The sequence below is a fragment of the Mustela nivalis genome (genome assembly GCF_964662115.1).
Source record: "Mustela nivalis genome assembly, chromosome: 12".
Taxonomy (NCBI): domain Eukaryota; kingdom Metazoa; phylum Chordata; class Mammalia; order Carnivora; family Mustelidae; genus Mustela; species Mustela nivalis.
Window position 1 is genome coordinate 13718456 of NC_139031.1, and position 17219 is coordinate 13735674.

At 38.1% G+C, this 17219-nt stretch overlaps 2 protein-coding genes across 21 annotated transcripts in view; one reads left to right on the forward strand and one right to left on the reverse strand.

Moving 5' to 3' along the window:
* KLRG2 (killer cell lectin like receptor G2) overlaps nt 1-15400 on the forward strand; it is a 48698-nt gene extending 33298 nt beyond the window's left edge. The window contains exons 4-5 of one of the 2 annotated variants that reach the window (XM_082693954.1): nt 1853-1942; nt 15187-15400. In XM_082693954.1, the coding sequence (XP_082550080.1) occupies nt 1853-1942; nt 15187-15267 (171 nt within the window). In that variant the 3' untranslated portion in view covers nt 15268-15400. Of the gene's footprint in view, nt 1-1852; nt 2736-15186 lie in introns of those variants that run through there. The other variant, XM_082693955.1, reaches the window with a different exon arrangement.
* Nucleotides 2025-17219, reverse strand: part of LOC309845665 (putative RNA-binding protein Luc7-like 2) — a 61482-nt gene continuing 46287 nt past the window's right edge. For 13 of the 19 annotated variants that reach the window (XM_082693936.1, XM_082693944.1, XM_082693937.1 and 10 more), the window contains 5 exons: nt 16879-17055; nt 14380-14471; nt 11236-11265; nt 6618-6809; nt 2025-3050 (listed from right to left, as the gene is read on the reverse strand). In XM_082693936.1, the coding sequence (XP_082550062.1) occupies nt 2873-3050; nt 6618-6809; nt 11236-11265; nt 14380-14471; nt 16879-17055 (669 nt within the window). In that variant the 3' untranslated portion in view covers nt 2025-2872. Of the gene's footprint in view, nt 3051-4543; nt 6810-11235; nt 11266-14379; nt 14472-16878; nt 17056-17219 lie in introns of those variants that run through there. The other 6 variants (XM_082693946.1, XM_082693933.1, XM_082693940.1 and 3 more) reach the window with 2 other exon arrangements.

Sequence of the window (17219 nt, forward strand, 5' to 3'; positions counted from 1 at the left end):
TTGTTCTTGGAGAGAGATCTACAGTGAATACTGCCTTTGGTCACACTCGGAGAAGATAAAATAATCCCCCCCACCCCCGTTTCCGCTAGCACTGCTGAGATTGCGGTATTTGTCCCCAGGTTGTTTGCTTGCCTTCTTTCCAACAGCAGCTGCATGTTTCCAGACTGGGCTCTGCAGGAGCCCGGCCTGCTAACAGAACTTCTGGCTTTAACTCTCACTGGCTGCAAACTCAAATTCAGCTCCTCTCACTTTCCAAACCAATGGCTATGAGGAAACCTTGTCGTTTACCGTTCCCCTATGTGCTCCTTTCTCTCTCGCTCCTTCTCAGCCTTCTCCATAACCAGGGATCCCTCCTCTCTGCAGCTGCCAGGACCCATTTCTCCACAAACTCCATCTCTATGCTTTGGATTTATTTGTGGAGTCTGTTCTGCCAGTCTTGCGGCTGATTTGGGGGGGATTAAGGATGAATGGATAGTCGGATTTGTGGGGGGAGGGAAGCCAGGGTCCTCTGCCTTCCCCTCCGTACCAGGAGTACTACTTTAGGTAACTACGCTGTGACCTCACCTTCATGCTCCTTGCTCCTGAAGATACCGGGATTAAGGTCCAGAGAGCTGCAGAAAACACAGCCTAGAAAAAATCCCGGGGGGGGGGGGGGGTTATTTTATCTTCTCCGAGTGTGACCAAAGGCAGTATTCACTGTAGGTCCCTCTCCCAGAAGACAGCTGCACAATGCCCTGATCACCTTCGGTCTTAAGATCCTTCTCAGAATGTACCTGGCTCCTTGCTTAGCAGGAGCCTGCTTCTCTCCCTCTATCCCTCCTCTGCTTGTGCACACTTTCCTTCTGACAAAACCTTAAACAATAAAGTCCTTCTCAGTATGGAAGATACTCTTCCACCTTCTTACAGATAGATTTTAAGGTTACTATTCAGAGTAGCTGCCCTGGCTTAAGGGTGATGATTAAAAATGTAGATTGCTTATCCCAAAGTCCAAATACTAGATGTACCTAAGCAACAGAATTGTTCTAAAAGGGTTTTTTAAATGAGATTTTTAGAGAGCCAGGCAGCTGAAGCACTCTAACAGGGTAGCCCAGCCACAGATGATGATGTTCTTCACTGGCTATTGCTAACCCGCTGATGGTCGTGTAGCCTGTGCTGCCCTACAAATCAGAACTGCATTAACAGCTAATAAGCACTTATGCAATTAGGCAGAGAGGTAGTGAGCGTCACTTAAACAATGTGAAGACATTTTCCAACGTTTTGGAGTTTTTGGTCACAGTCTCCTTTTATCTGCCAACTTAACCTGTTTGGTCTTACTCCACACCCCAAGGTACTAAATCCAAAGGAGTTTTTAAAAAAAAAAAACACCTCAGAAACCAAGAGTAAAAGAAAATGGGCCACTGAGGGTAATGGTTCTCAGCCTGAATTCTGCATAAACTGGAGTGTGTGGAACTAAATATGGCAGCAAACCTTCCGTTAATGATACCCAGCTTAGTAAACTTGCTGAGTGTCCCTTTTTAGATGTAAATTTGTGACTTGGAATTAATTTCTCTTTGCCTCTGTCGCCCATGTACCTCAGTCATATTAAAGTTGTCACACTCAGGGATCCAAAGACAATTCTTAGAAGGTGATGTTAGTTAAACAGACACTAACTTTCCTGCAGTATTTTTGTTTCTATATTTTCTAGAATCACAAAGGGGTGTCTCCCAACTACTATTTAAAATCCCTAGTAGGTACACAGTTCTTCAGTGGAGAAGTTCTTCTCGTTACATTGATTACACCATGTTTTTATTTTAGTTTGCTGAATGGAAAAAAAAAAAAAAATCAACACAGAAAAACCCAATTTCTTTTGCAGGTCTGGTCCTTCTCCATAGCAGTTGTTAGCCCTGGAGCAGCTGGAATACAGTCACCACGGGGCCCGTTGGAGCAACAGCTCATCTTGGAAGTATGTGTTTATTTCCTTTGGTGCCTTGCACGGTAAGGCACTAATAATGATAAAACAGAATGGAAGAAATGCCCACAGCAAATAGTTCTAGTGACAATTTACTAGACAAGTTACAGTTTAATGATGGTGGTGGTGATTGTTTCATTTTATTAATTTTTACAATAAAGTTGTAGCCTTTATACTCCACACACACAAAATAAAACAAGTGCTTATGAAAGAGTCCCTGCCCCCACCCCCCTTTCCAAAACATCCTGAACATAGCAATTCAATAGAACAGAAAAATCTAGACGTTTGATTTCAAAATTTCAATTAAAAAAGCAAAGTAGGTAATGCAACAGCTGTTCAACTTCCAACTCTAAATAGGCACCGTAAAACAAAACAAAAACTCTCAGTATTTAAATTTCTCCAGCACACTTTCCAGTATAAATGCTCTGTAATCAGCTAGTAATAAATGGGAACAGAACCTTAGAACAGAAGTTATATTGCTTCCCTGCTCCCCCTTTCTCTGATAGAGGGTGGAGGTATTAGGGGATACAAAAGTCAGAGGAAGAAGAATTAAAAAGAAAAATCCTGAAAGCTGTTGTTTGTGGACTAGAAAGGAAGACAGCATTTTACAAATGTTCAAAAAATCCCAAGGCAAGCAACACAATTCGTTCACTATCACTCCTACTAGAAAGAATAAAGATATCAGCATCTTATTATATAAAACTGTACTTTCAGAATCGCATTACAGGTTCACCAGAAACTATGGATGTAGTTTTAGGCTTCATCGGGGAAACAAGTTCAGTTCAGATCAAGTTAGATACTGCGCATCTAGCCTATTTGGATCGGAGTCTGGAACTGCTCACTGTTACCCCCAACAGCTGTAAACTAAACAATAGTATGTAACTCCATAGGAAGCTTAAGGATTGAGGATATGTACACAGCTAATTATATCTCCCCTGCTTCGCGCTCTTCAGAGCTCCTCCTGTCTTCTGATCTGCCATTAGCGCTCTCATAGGACCGCTTCTTATCTTTTCGATCTCTGTCACGAGGTGATCTGTCTCTTGAATTCCTGTCTCTGTCACGTGATGCTAAGTCTTGGTCTCTGAATCTTTCTTTTGAGGATCTGAAAAATATTAATTTGAGGAGCAAAATGTGTTGGGAAACCCAATATCCAAATGAAAGAATCGGATAAATATTAAGGTACGGACAGCTGAAGTTATACAGAATACATCCAAGGAAGACAGAGGAGCCAGTTTTCTGACCAAAAAGAGCATTACCCAATCTGACAAGGGAGATGGGTGAAAACAAATTAAGGGTCAGAAACCATAAGCTAAAATAATGACTTAATGGAGTATGTTCTTATTATCTCAGAGGTAATCATAAAGGTTTTCCAATTCATGGCAAATGTGTTTAATATTAAAAAAATAGTATATAGACAATACCTTTAAAAAGGGTAAGTGTTAATCAATTTTTCTTAAAAAACAAAAACAGTACAGGTTCCCAATTGGGTGGAAATTAAGAACTTAGAATGGGGGTCAGCAAACCTCTTTTTCTTTGCTGTCTGGCCAGAGACTAATTACTTAGGGGGTATTCTTCCTTTTCTTTTTATCAACCCTTTAACACTGAAAAAAACCACCCATAGCTCAGTAGCTATTCAAAGAACAGGCTATGGGGCTGGATTTGGCCTGCAGGCAACAGTTTGCCCACACGACTTAAATACTAGGGAACCAGTCAATGACATGGCTTTAAATAATAATTTATCATTTTTGAATCCTCTTTACTCTTCCTGAGTGAGCTCATTCAGCTTACAGAGAAAAATAAGAATGGAAGACACAGAAAGATGATCATCACCCTATATCTTGATTAACCATAACCATAACCATTTCTGGATACTATCTCTCCATTCCCAGTTTCTTTAAGAAAGGTAAGTGATAACAGGCTCACAGCAGAGATTCAGTAAGAAGGAAAATCAAAGGCTATTATGGGATCAGAATATAAAATCTATACTTTTAACATCTAGAATGAATCAGTAATATATATCACATTTATTTGGTTCTTTACAAGTGACATGGTACTTTTTATATACTCTCACTTAACCAGGCCTCAGATCCTAATTCTGAACATAGGTCAAGTAATACTTTGAACTTCTAAGGCAGGAAAAAAATATGATACTCAGTTTTAGAAATAAGGAGGATTCAAGCAGAAAGGTTCAAAAGTTAGTATCAGCTATGAGCATGTTCTACTGATTTTAAAAAGATGTGAGAAAAAAAAAAAATCACAGTGTAATCCTCTCCACAATCTTTTTAAGAATAGAATATGGAGAGAGATGATGCCTAAGAATTAAGGACACGATTGCAGGGAAGTCTCAGAGGTCAGTACTAACTGGAAAATAACCATGAGATGAGCATCAACTACGATTCTGTGAGGGATTACAATGTCCCATCCAATCAGTTTACTTACACTATGTCATTCAAACTACCACTAATCCTAACAGAGGTACTTCGAAGATGGGGGGAAAGACAGGATAGTGAGATTACTTGGCCGAGGCCACTAAACCCAAGTAGTCCGACTCTCAAGACTCCACTAGGTGTTTCAACATACCAGGAAGTAGAAAAATGCAAGTTAAGTCCTCATTTATTAAGATAACTGTTGCCAGGAAAATGTCACCAACAGAATCATATCAGACCAATATTTCACAATTGGGGAAAAAGAAAATCATGAAACTTGTGACTAGGATCTTTACCTTGAAATTTAAACTGAAATATATAGCAATTGCCTACTTATTTTTGGTAAAAACACAGAAGGCTGCTTTGAAAGAGAATAAGTTGTCGAGATTATAAGTGCTCTTGAGAAAAGCAAAAACTTTTAATAGTTTTACAAAAATAAACCTGCTTATAAACATGCTGAAAATATTAAGTGTGTCATGTAGGACAGCAGAAGTATCTCCTCTACAACTTCATAAATGCAGGAACCATTAGGGACTAGGATAACATAACCCTGGTGAGGCGACATGCCCCTCCCTTCCACCCCCACCACCATTTAATAAAGACATTTGAGAGTTCACAGATACCAGAAACAATGATCTGTGGACAGGTTCACAAACAAACTCTCCATACCTTCCATTCATCAGTAGTGTGACTCTCTCAAAATACACAGTGCAGGTAAATCTCAGAGGGAATTTGTTCATTCTCTGCATTGGTCTGTGATAGTTACTCCACCTCGAATTATCTTTTTACTACCTGGTTTTACCTACTATCTGAAGCCTTTCTTAATTTCTCTGGTATTTCCTTCATCTAAACTTCTATACTACTCTGGATGTGCATTGTAGCACTTTAAGTATTAGACCAGTCTGTTTATTATAGAAGATGTTAGTCTTATGTTCTAACATGAATAAAGTTGCTCAACTACAACAAAGTTGCTCAACTATAATATACTTTTTGGTTATTTTTTACTAGGCCTAGTATTGAAGCAAGTATACAATTCTTACTAGAGTTACTTGAACTAGTTCGCTACTAAGAGAACATAAATGTTTTCTGGGGCAGGGAGCGGGGAATGATAAACACCTGAAGTGAAAGATATGTTCATTAATCACTGGCAGGAACCTTTTCATAATGTGTGTGTGTACACATATATATAGATATATCTATCTATATATATATATATCAAGTCACCACAAAGTACCCCTTAAATATCTTAAAATGTCAATTATACCTCAGTAAAGCTGGGGGAGGGAAAAGGATCTACTTGGAACAAGGCAAGAATATAAAGAAAATACTCAAGTGAAACCCTATTCACCAACTCTGCGTGTGCGTGGTTTCAAGGAAAGGCTTCCCTCCTCTCCCCACCCCCGCCAAAAGATTTTTATCAGCTTTCTGTGAATTCTATCATGGGCTTTATGGAGAGTAATTGATAGAAAATTTAAGACTAGTAGGTGCTAGGCACTCAAAAAAGATTACACATATGCTTAAGAAGAGTTGTAATGAAAAAAGCAATTATAAGCATGGTTTATAGGTTTCATAGAAATGAACTGGCTTAAGGACCATCTTGTGACCTGAGAAGTTTTGGGAGCTTGGTCAATGTAGATTTGAGTGCTAAGGCTATCACACATTCTAATCCTTTGTCCTGAAAAAATATTCAGGTCCTGCAATGTACCACACCCTAGATCTGCGCTCCTTGCATCTTCAAATTTTCATGCTGAGAAAGTCCAACCTCAAGATTCTGAATCCGCCCCACCAAGCTAACTGTATGTAGCAATGTATACCTATAGTGCAGATAAAACAATATACCAGAAGGTGTCTGCTCTGAAAAAGTGCACCAGCTCAAAGAAGTTTGGAAAACAATTAAGTCAAGCAAAGCTAAACTCTTTAAATGAAAGGGCTTCTCAGAACCCCTAATCCACCAATACATACTGAAAAAATGGAGTACTGGTACCTAAAATTGCCCACAAAGTACTTTTTTTTTCAAAATAAACTAAGCAGAGAAAAAGCAATAGCCTCTGCAGCACATATTGGTTCCAATTTCTTACTCTGGCTCCTAAGTGTATTCTTTAACTACCCACATAATCAGGGGAAAAATGTTATACACTCACACACAAATGTGTACATGTGACCAGATGCAAGTTTCAAACCAATAGTATTTGAACTCTAAACCATAAAGGTAGTTCCATATCCTCTTATGGACACCTCAGTACCTCCTCCTGGATCGCTCTCTGCTCCTGTCTCTAGAACTGTGCCCACTGCGCTGGTGGCTGCGGCTGCGGCTGCGGCTGCTGGAGCGCGATCGGTGGCGATGGCGTTTCTCCCGAGATTTGGATCGAGTTCTCCTCTTCCGTTCCCGTGACATGGAGCGAGACCGATGTCTGCGATGCTCTCTGGACCTGGACCTACAACAAAACATTTGCTTTAGTTTTTAGCTTTCTCAGCAATGCACTCTCCTTTACTAAAGCCTTCTCTTTTATGGTATCTGAGTAACATGACTTAATGCCAGTTCCATCAAGTCAGCTCAACCTACACCAAAATAAAATGCTGGCATATTAGCTATATACTGAAATTCCAAAATACAAATGAAACACTAGTCTCAGGGCCCAATCAATATTGCACAGATTTACATCAAGAATATTACAAAAATTACAACAATCCATACCACTACTCCATGCTAGGGATTGTTTTCTCCAGATGTTTTATGGATTTGTATTTCATTTAAACTTCTAATATTTCTGGGATACTTCAGAAACAAAGTAGGTACCTGATGGACATGGATAAAAGTAAGGCAGAAGACAGAGTATTGTTTGTAAGTGACTAATTGAATTAAAAAGGTGACAGGACCAGCAGAATAAGTCTGAATACCCATAATATGCTTAGTCATGATCAACACAGAATTCTCTATTAAAGCAGTCCTTAATTTGGGAGAAAAAACTAATATAAGTCAGTTTAGAGAATTTTATTGGAGTTGAAAAAAGTATGAATACAGAAAAGGAAAAACGTTCCAAAGAAGCAGCAGCAGCAGCAAGTGAAAAACATTTGCCTAGCCACCTCTATGTCACAAAACTAACGATGTGTGTGTGGTCTGAGGGTTGGAATGGCACTTGCAGAGACACAAGACATTTGAGAGAAAACAAACAAGAAGATAACGCAACATTTTTCTCAAGGTCATTTTAAGAGTGATGGCAATGAGTTGAACTTGACTTTGATAATTCCGTAACTCTGAATTCACTAAAAATGATTGACTTGTACATTTTAAATGGGTGAACTTATGGTATGTAAATTATGCCTTAATAAAGCTGTTAAAAAGTTTGAGTCATGTTAAGAATGTGATATTTTCTCATAATCTGATAAATTCAAAAGCATATTCAGGTGATACAATTTACAAACAGCTCATTTTCAAGTGATGATTTTGTTAAAGGAAGTTTGAAAGCTTTCAGCTTATGTCAACATTATATTCAAAGAAAGCATAATTAGTGGGCCCAGCACCAAGCACAGTTGAGTATTTCAACAACTGAATACAGTATCTCTGAAAACCAACAGAGGAACAGACATAAAATTCATTCAAGTTTTATTAAACGGTATTTTTGTTTAGTCACTCATTTTGAGCAATTACAATAAATCTATGTCTTTCAATGTGTAATTTCATTCATCGTTTTAAAAATTCTAGACAATTACTCATTTAAAAGTACTTAGGGGCACCTGGGTGACTCAGTTGGTGGCTCAGGTCATGCCCTCATCAGCTACCTACTCAGCGGGGAATCTGCCTCTCCCTCTCCTCCTCCTCCTGCTCTCTCGCTCACTCTCCTTTCAAATAAATTTAAGTATTTACTGGGTGCACACTGCAGTACTCTAAGTACTAGAAACAGACCGAGCAGCTAATAAAGCAAAATCCTTAACCTCATGAAAGTTACGCTCCAGAAAGAAGTCCACAGATACGCTGGCAGTCAACAAAGATATATCAACTAGTAAAGAAATTATATATTAAGAATTTATATATTACATATATATATAATATATATTATATATTAAGAAATTATATATTATAAATGGACAGAAATGAGATGGTAATTTTTATAAAGAATAGGTAGAAAAGGCTTTTCTGGTAAAACGGCCTTTAAGCGAAGATGACAGAAGGTAATCAGCTATCAGCCATCGCAAAACAGGATGCTTCTGGTAGAGGGAGCACAGATGCAAGGGCCCTGAGATAGAAGAAAGTTCAGAATGTTGAAGGACTAAAAGAGAGCTGCTTGGCTGGAATGAAGTGACAAGGGGAGTAATTCAGGGGTCTTACAGGCAGGATGACCAAATACCTTATAATTCAAACCAGGATCCTGTCAATGATCAATTACATGAGGAACACGGGGAAGCTTTAATATGCTGACCCAAGACATAAACCGGTAACTACCCCCAACTCTCAGATCCATCACTCTACTTAAAAGCTATTGGGAGGATTTCCACTTCTAAGTGAAATGGAATACCTCTGGAGAGTCTGAACAGAAGGCTGATGTAATGTTTCACTTGTTAAAGGGCTCATTCTGGCCGATGCATAAAAACCAGAGTGAGGTGGAGAAGGGAACTGGGCAAGTACAGAAATTAAGAGACCAGTGAAAAAGCTATTGTAATCACCAGGCAAGTGGCTGGGAGCAGAACGGTAGAAATTAGATTTCTGGCCTCAATAATAGTAATAATATGTTCTAGGTACACAGTTTAAATAACCAACAAAGGGTCTAATTTGTATTAATCAATGGTAAATAAGAATAGTATCACCAATTAATGTATCCTCTTTTTTTTTAATTCATTTGACAGAATGAGACAGCGAAAGAAGGAACCCAAGCAAAGGGAATGTGAGAGGGAGAAGCAGGCTCTCCACTGAGCAGGGAGCCCGACATGGGGCTCAATCCCAAGACTCTGGGATCATGACCTAAGCCTAAGGCAAAAGCTTTAACAAATGAGCCACCCAGGTGCCCGAATGGTTCTACTTCTCATCCTAGATGTCAGAAACAACAATATAAAATGGCTGACACAACTGGGCAGGTTTTTCTTTCATAACAAATGCTCTAGTTTTATAGGGATAAGTTCTTGAGAAATAAATACTCTTTAGAGGTAAGAGTACTTTGAAGTGTTCAAAAAGATCTGTACAGGGAAAATGGTAGCACTTGACAATAAGGACATTCTAGATGGGGATGGACTTATGGGAACTGCACATGAAATATTAAAAATGATGACGTACACCATGTCTCCCCACCTTTCTCAGAAAAAAATTACCAGAAACTAGTAAAAACTGTAAAGAAAATCTTCAAAAAGCCCTCAAATTTTAATGCCACAACTCAAAAGAAACTGTTCTATCCTCACTAGGGCTGTAAGTGCCCCTTTCAAGTTGTCATCTATGTACAAGGAATAAAGTAATAAACTCATAGAAAGTGAAGATCACCCGCCGCGTGTTTGGGGCGCCTGGGTGGTTCAGTGGGTTAAGCCGCTGCCTTCGGCTCAGGTCATGATCTCAGGGTTCTGGGATCGAGTCCAGCATGGGGCTCTCTGCTCAGCAGGGAGCCTGCTTCCATTCCTCTCTCTCTGCCTACTTGTAATCTCTCTCTCTCTCTCTCTGTCAAATAAATAAATAAATAAATCTTTAAAAAAAATAAAATAAAAAAAAAAAGTGAAGATCAACCAGGGTTGCTGGGGGGAGGGGGGATTGGGAGAAGGGGGGTGGGGTTATGGACATTGGGGAGGGTATGTGCTTTGGTGAGTGCTGTGAAGTGTGTAAACCTGGCGATTCACAGACCTGTAACCCTGGGGATAAAAATATATGTTTATAAAAATTAAAAATTTAAAATTTAAAAAAAAGAAAGAAAGTGAAGATCAAGATGTAAAACTAACAAACATTTAAGTTTCTCTTCAACAGCCCACTATGGATCCCTCTTTCAAAAATGTATTTAACTAGGGCTGCCTGGGGGGGGGTTAGTCATTAAATGTCTGCCTTCAGCTCAAGTTGTGATCCCAGAGTCCCTGGATCAAGCCCCTCACCTGGTTCCCTGCTCAGTGGAGGGCTCTGCTTCTCCCTCTGCCTCTGCCCTATGCCCCACACCCCAATGCCCTCTCTCTGTAATAAATAAAATCTTTCAAAAAGATTTAACCTATTTATATTTTCAACAGATATTAACTTCTTAGACCTGCGTCTCTGACATGCACCACCCAAAATGATTTTAAAAATAAATTCTATATATAGTTAACCTGCGCTTCTAAAGATTTTTTTTTTAAATATTCTAAAATATTCTTAAGTTTTTTTTGTTTTTTTTTTTTTAAGTCGGCTCTATACCCAACATGGGTCTTGAACTCACAACCCCTAGATTAAGAAGTTGCATGCTCCACAAACTGAGCCAGCTAGGCACCGCTCCCCAGTATTTTCAGTTTTACCCTTACCTCCAGAGTACTGTATATATCCTTGATAAAATATAGTCATAAGTACCTTTTCTTTTTTTTTTTTAAGATTTTATTTATTTATGTGGCAGACAGATCACAAGTAGGCAGAGAGACAGGCAGAGAGAGAGGAGGAAGCAGGCTCCCTGCTGAGCAGAGAGTCTGATATGGGGCTCGATCCCAGGACTCTGGGCAGAGGCTTAACCCACTGAGCCACCCAGGCGCCCCTCATAAGTACCTTCTAACCAGTTACATCTTAACACACAATGCCCAAACTTGGAACAAAAGAATTTAAAAAGTACTAAACTAGCAATTCTCATTCATTTTTAAAAGACATTTAATCTTATATAAAGATTACCTCTGAAGAACAAACCAACTTCACTACTCATATGTTTTGTGTATACTTACCTTTTGGGGTTCTTGCTATGTGATCGAGACCTAAAAAAAGAATATCTATTTTTAGAAAAAAAGAATTAAGTGAGATAAAGTACTGTTAAAATTACTCTTCCTGATTTCTTTTTATTAATTCTATAAATATAAGGTACATATAAATGCACACAAATTTTTCCAAAATACACCATAAACTATACAGATTTCCAGGAGATACAGATTGGCATAGGAGATCCCCTAAGTAAGATACTTGGCTCTTAAAAATGAATATGCTCCTAGGAGACTAGAACATGGTACATCACCACTCAGTAATTCTCCAGAAATCACTTCCCAACCTGGGAAAGATTATTTGTTATTTTTATCTGTTACTTCTTCTTTCCCTCTGGGAAGAGAAAAAAATTTTTCTGAGATGTATTTTTTTTTTTTAAACACGTATTCACTTTCAAACAGCAACCTCATAGTATAATCCCTAGAACACCCAATTCAGTCTTACAACATCTGTTTCTTAACAAGACACGATTCCCTTATTAAAGCATTCTTCACATTTCCTAGCACATAATTAACACTCAATAAATAGTAATGGCTAACATTATGGGTACTAGGAAACAGGTGTCTTCCGTGGTGAATATAAAGCACAACTGAAGGATGGCTCTGGACTCAGCCTAACGTTAAGCTTTTGTTGTTGTTGTTTTAAAGATTTTATTTATTTATTTATTTATTTTTAATATTTTATTTATTTATTTGACAGAGACAGATTACAAGTAGGCAGAGAGGCAGGCAGAGAGAGAGAGGAGGAAGCAGGCTCCCTGCTGAGCAGAGAGCCCGAAGGATTTTATTTATTTTTTTTTACAGAGATCGCAAGTAGGCAGAGAGGCAGGCAGATAGAGAGGAAGGGAAGCAGGCTCCCTGGAGAGTGCAGAGCCATGCGATGTGGGGCTTGACCCCAGAACGCTGGGATCATGACCTGAGCTGAAGGCTTAACCCACGAAGCCACCCAGGCGCCCCTGCCTGATTTAAGTTTTAAAACTCTCGCTGCACCACTATCTGTGACCTGGACAGATTATAAATTTTCTCTAAGCTTTCCCTGTCATTTGCCAAAGAAGGACAGTAACAGAAATTTCACGAAGCAATTATAAGGATTAGATGAACTAATGTAGGTAAATTCTTTGCACCATGCCTGATACATAATAGGCACTTAAATAAGTGACAGTGATTTTTATCATTATCTTTTTCAATACCATAGTTGGAATCCCACCTTGCTTAACTCTGTACTTGCTTGTAATTTCTTCATCTTTCATTCTTGGTTATATTACTACCTCAAGTTCACAAGTTTAAAAATAATTTTAAACACATTTCTGAAATAACACTGCATTTATAACCAATGTTAAAAGAAATCTGTCAGTTGACAGCAAAGGAGTAAGAGTGATATGCTTTCTTGTCACCTATAGATTTGAAAATGTAGTCAAGGCAAAGAATTTTTTCTTTCTCATTCAACTATCACTTCAGTTGAATCATATAAACCAGTGGCACTATATACAGAATTTTATTTTTTTTTTTAATTTTTTTTTTAAAGATTTTATTTATTTATTTGACAGAGAGAGATCACAAGTAGGCAGAGAGGCAGGCAGAGAGAGAGAGGAGAAAGCAGGCTCCCCGCTGAGCAGAGAGCCCGATGCGGGACTCGATCCCAGGACCCTGGGATCATGACCTGAGCCGAAGGCAGCGGCTTAACCCACTGAGCCACCCAGGCGCCCGATATATACAGAATTTTAAAAAACAGGTTTCTAATGCCACTTATATGGTCTTATATTACCATGCTGAGCACTATTCCCAAAGAAACTCAGTATACACAAAAGAGAATACTGATAAAGCTATGAGGTAAAACTTATGGTAAATGAAGAACATATTTATCAATGTATGTAAGACAGCACTTCCCCTAAAAAGGCAAAATAGCCACATGAAAATAATTTTTCATTATACTACAAAAATATTACCTGCTACAAGCCATGTAACAAAGTTAGTTTAAATATTTTGAAATAGAAGAAATACAACATGCTCGAATCTTAGGGGAAGCTGGTGTGACCAAGTCACATATTATAAAGGGTTTTAACTAGGCACAAAATCTGCTGGGGATAAAGTATTTAAGTTTCAGAAATGTGGAATACAATTAAGGGAACATTATAAATTAGAACTGCAGGTTAATTCTTTTGTGGCATAGCTATCCATTGTAAGGTTGTTAAAAAAAGTTATGTACTTGAGTTCAAAGAAGATTGCCATCATGATGCCATACAATTTACTGTCAATGGGTAAAAGTCACTCAGAACATTTAAGCATTCTAAATATGAAAAATAAAAATTTATCCCCTAATGAATACCAATATAAAAAGAATTGCATACATTTGGCTATTATTGATACAATTTTAATAGTTTATAGCTTCTAAAATTGAAGAATTACAAAACCAAAATATGATTAAAATATCTTAAGATTTTATTTTTTTTAAAGATTTTACTTATTTATCTGACAGAGAGAGATCACAAGTAGGCAGAGAGGCAGGCAGAGAGAGAGGAGGAAGCAGGCTCCCCGCTGAGCAGAGAGCCCGATGCGGGGCTAGATCCCAGGATCCTGAGATCATGACCTAAGCTGAAGGCAGAGGCTTAACCCACTGAGCCACCCAGGCAGGCATCCCTAAGATTTTATTTTTAAATAATCTTTACACTCAGTGTGGAGATCCAAATCACAGCCTTGAGATTAAGAATCACATGCTCTACCAACTAAGCCAGCGAGGTACCCCAAAACTCAAATCTTTCATCAAGAATAAAATACATCACAAAAATGAGAAGTTTTATACCCATCTGGTACAAATCTAGCTGTTATGAAAATCAGAGGGCTAGAAAAACTTTGTAGTCAATCTCACAAAAAATAAGGATGTGACTCACTCTTTATTTAGCCTTCCATACATTTTGAAGGAAATCACCTTGACTTAAATGGCCATAACTTAATGTATTTGTATAAACACTTTCACATGGTAATATTTTCAAAAGCAAACAAATCTCCCATATCTAGATTTATTAACACCTAGAATCCTGTATCAATCACATCTCTTTTTAGAGCCAGGGACCTTCAATTTCACATACTTGGACTATTCAATGAATCACTCCATACCTCCTCAGCTTCTCTCTTTCTTCTCTCTCCCTTTCTTCTCTTCGTTTCAGGCGTTCCTGATTTCTTTTCTCCTGTTTTTCAGCTACAACTCTCTATAAAAGACAATGACAGGTCAAATAATAAAAAATGAGCAGCATTATTTATTGGGCCCATTAACAAGAATTATTCTAAACTCTACCATATCTGGTTCCCAATACAGTATAAAAAACATCAAAATCTATTTAATAACAACTTAATTAAAAGTTTTGCTGGGTAAAATCATTACACTTACAAGTCTAATTTCCAAAATCTTTCCCCCTTCTGGGGAACACTTGTAAAAATTCATATTTCTTCATGACTTAATATTCCAAAATCATTTCTGTAAGATCTTCTCCTATGAATGCTTTCTAACATTATTTTGTATTTTTTCAAGTTTTTTTTTTTTTTAGTAATCTCTATACCCAATGCGGGGCTCCAACTCACAACCCTAAGAACGAGAGGTACAAGCTCTAACAACTGAGCCAGGAAGGTGCACCTATTTTGTATTTTTTAAAGGACATTAAGCATTATAAATCACTCTAAGTTTCTATTCTCTGATTTCCAAAATGAAAATGTCTTCTGTCATTTCCAATTACCATCCTAATTTCACTGCTTCAAAAAATACCAGGAAGATGCTAAAAAGTCTTGTTGCTAGGTCTATATCTGCAAAGATTCCCAAATAGGTACCATTTTTGAGTTTTAATTCAGGGCCCAGTAACCATTTGATAAAGTGAAACTTACTTTGTCATTTTATTTACTTATTTAAGATTTTCTTTATTTATTTGACAGAGACACATCAAGAGAAGAATCACAAGCACGGAGAGTGGGAGAGGGAAAAGCAGGCTTCCTGCTGAGCAGGGCCTGATATAGGGTGATCCCAGAACTCTGGGATTATGACCTGAGCCAGAGGCAGAGCGTAACAACTGAGCCACCCGGGCACCCCTTACTTTGTCATTTTAAATAAAAACTTACCCAAAACCATCCTAGCTACTCAGAATTCTTAGAAGACCTCACTGTTGATATAAATATGGAGATGTCCCTACGTGTTTCTGACTCATTATTTTAAATGTCAAACTACAGATCTTGGATTAATTTCAGCAATAAAAGTCACTATCTAGTGTTTGCCATAGCTGAGCCATTCTTTCATTCACAACAAAATGCTACAGTGCCGCAATTTTTTAAAAAAATTAGGCCACATCAGACTGTTGGAAAGGAACTGGTTATATCCATTTACTAATTCTGTTTACATCTTTAGAAATACCCTATGCTGTTTCCTTATCTTTTCAAAAGAATTCAGCACATGATACAGTAAGATCTGTATACTGGCTTTCTTATAATAGCCACATATGTGGGTTTTTTTTTTTTTAAAGATAGGTTTCAGGGGTGCCTGGGTGGCTCAGTGGATTGGGCCGCTGCCTTCGGCTCGGGTCATGGTCTCAGGGTCCTGGGATCGAGCCCCACGTTGGGCTCTCTGCTCAGCGGGGAGCCTGCTTCCCCCTCTGTCTCTGCCTGCCTCTCTGCCTACTTGTGATCTCAGTCTCTGTCAAATAAAATGAATAAAAATCTTTAAAAAAAATAAAAAATAAAAGATAGGTTTCATTCTAGTTCCTTTCTGAGATGGAAGCAAGAGAAAGTAGAACTAGAGATCTACATACAAGCTTGCTATTTAGTGAAGAACTGCAAAATACTTCAAATAAATAATAGTCTCATTTTCTCAATCTTCCTTTAAAATAATATTATACTGTTAATTTTAATTCAAAGAAAATAAAAATTTGGGGGGAATTTATATGAAAGAATTTTATTTTTTTAATTTTATTTACTTATTTGAGAGAGAGAGAGCATGAGAGGAGAGGAGGTCAGAGGGAGAAGCAGACTCCCCACAGAGCTGGGAGCCCAATGTGGGACTTGATCCTGCGACTCCGGGATCATGACCTGAGCCCAAGGTGGTCACTTACCCAACTGAGCCACCCAGGCGCCCAGTTTTTATTATTATTCTTTTTTAAAGATTCTATTTATTTATTTGACAGAGGGAGAGACAGCTAGAGAGGGAACACAAGCAGGGAGAAGAAGAAGAGGGGAGAGGGAGAGGGAGAAGAAGGGAGCCTGGCACAGGGCTCAATCCCGGTACCCCAGGATCATGAGCCGGGCCGAAGGCAGATGATTAATGACTTAGCCACCTAAGCACCCCAGAAAGAATTAGTTTTTAAGACTAAAGAACCCAGTTTTTAAGACTCCTAATTTAATGTCATACATGTTCAACACAAAATACTGCCTCCTAGAATAAGGGGGACATTATTTAAAAAGTCTGTTTCTCAAACATCACCCATTAAACCAGTTACTATCTCCATTTATAATCCTATACTATTCAGTATGAACTGTTAGCAGAATCATAGTTAAGAAAATTACACAAAAAGCTAACCAATATACATCAAAACAATGAGTGGTTAAATTAGAGCACATGATATTAATTTACCAATGTACCTTTAATTCTTCAAGCTTCTCTCTTATTTCAATAAATCCCAGGTGCAGTTTACCCCCAAAATGATCAGCCAGTCGTCTATCATTATCATGAAGACCTAAATAGGCAGAGCAGACTTCACAGACTCGAAGTTTCTGCTGTTGGAAACTGGAAGCTGGCATAGAATTCCGATAAACTTCCTAAATAAGAGTGAGAAAAACAATGTTTATATAAATCTCTGAGTCATACCGCTACACAAAATACATTATGTTTATATTAAAAAATGTTTTCTAATGAATAATTAAAGTACGGCTATTTTTGTCACAAAAATGATGGACTCCTCATATTCTCATCCTCCGTCCTT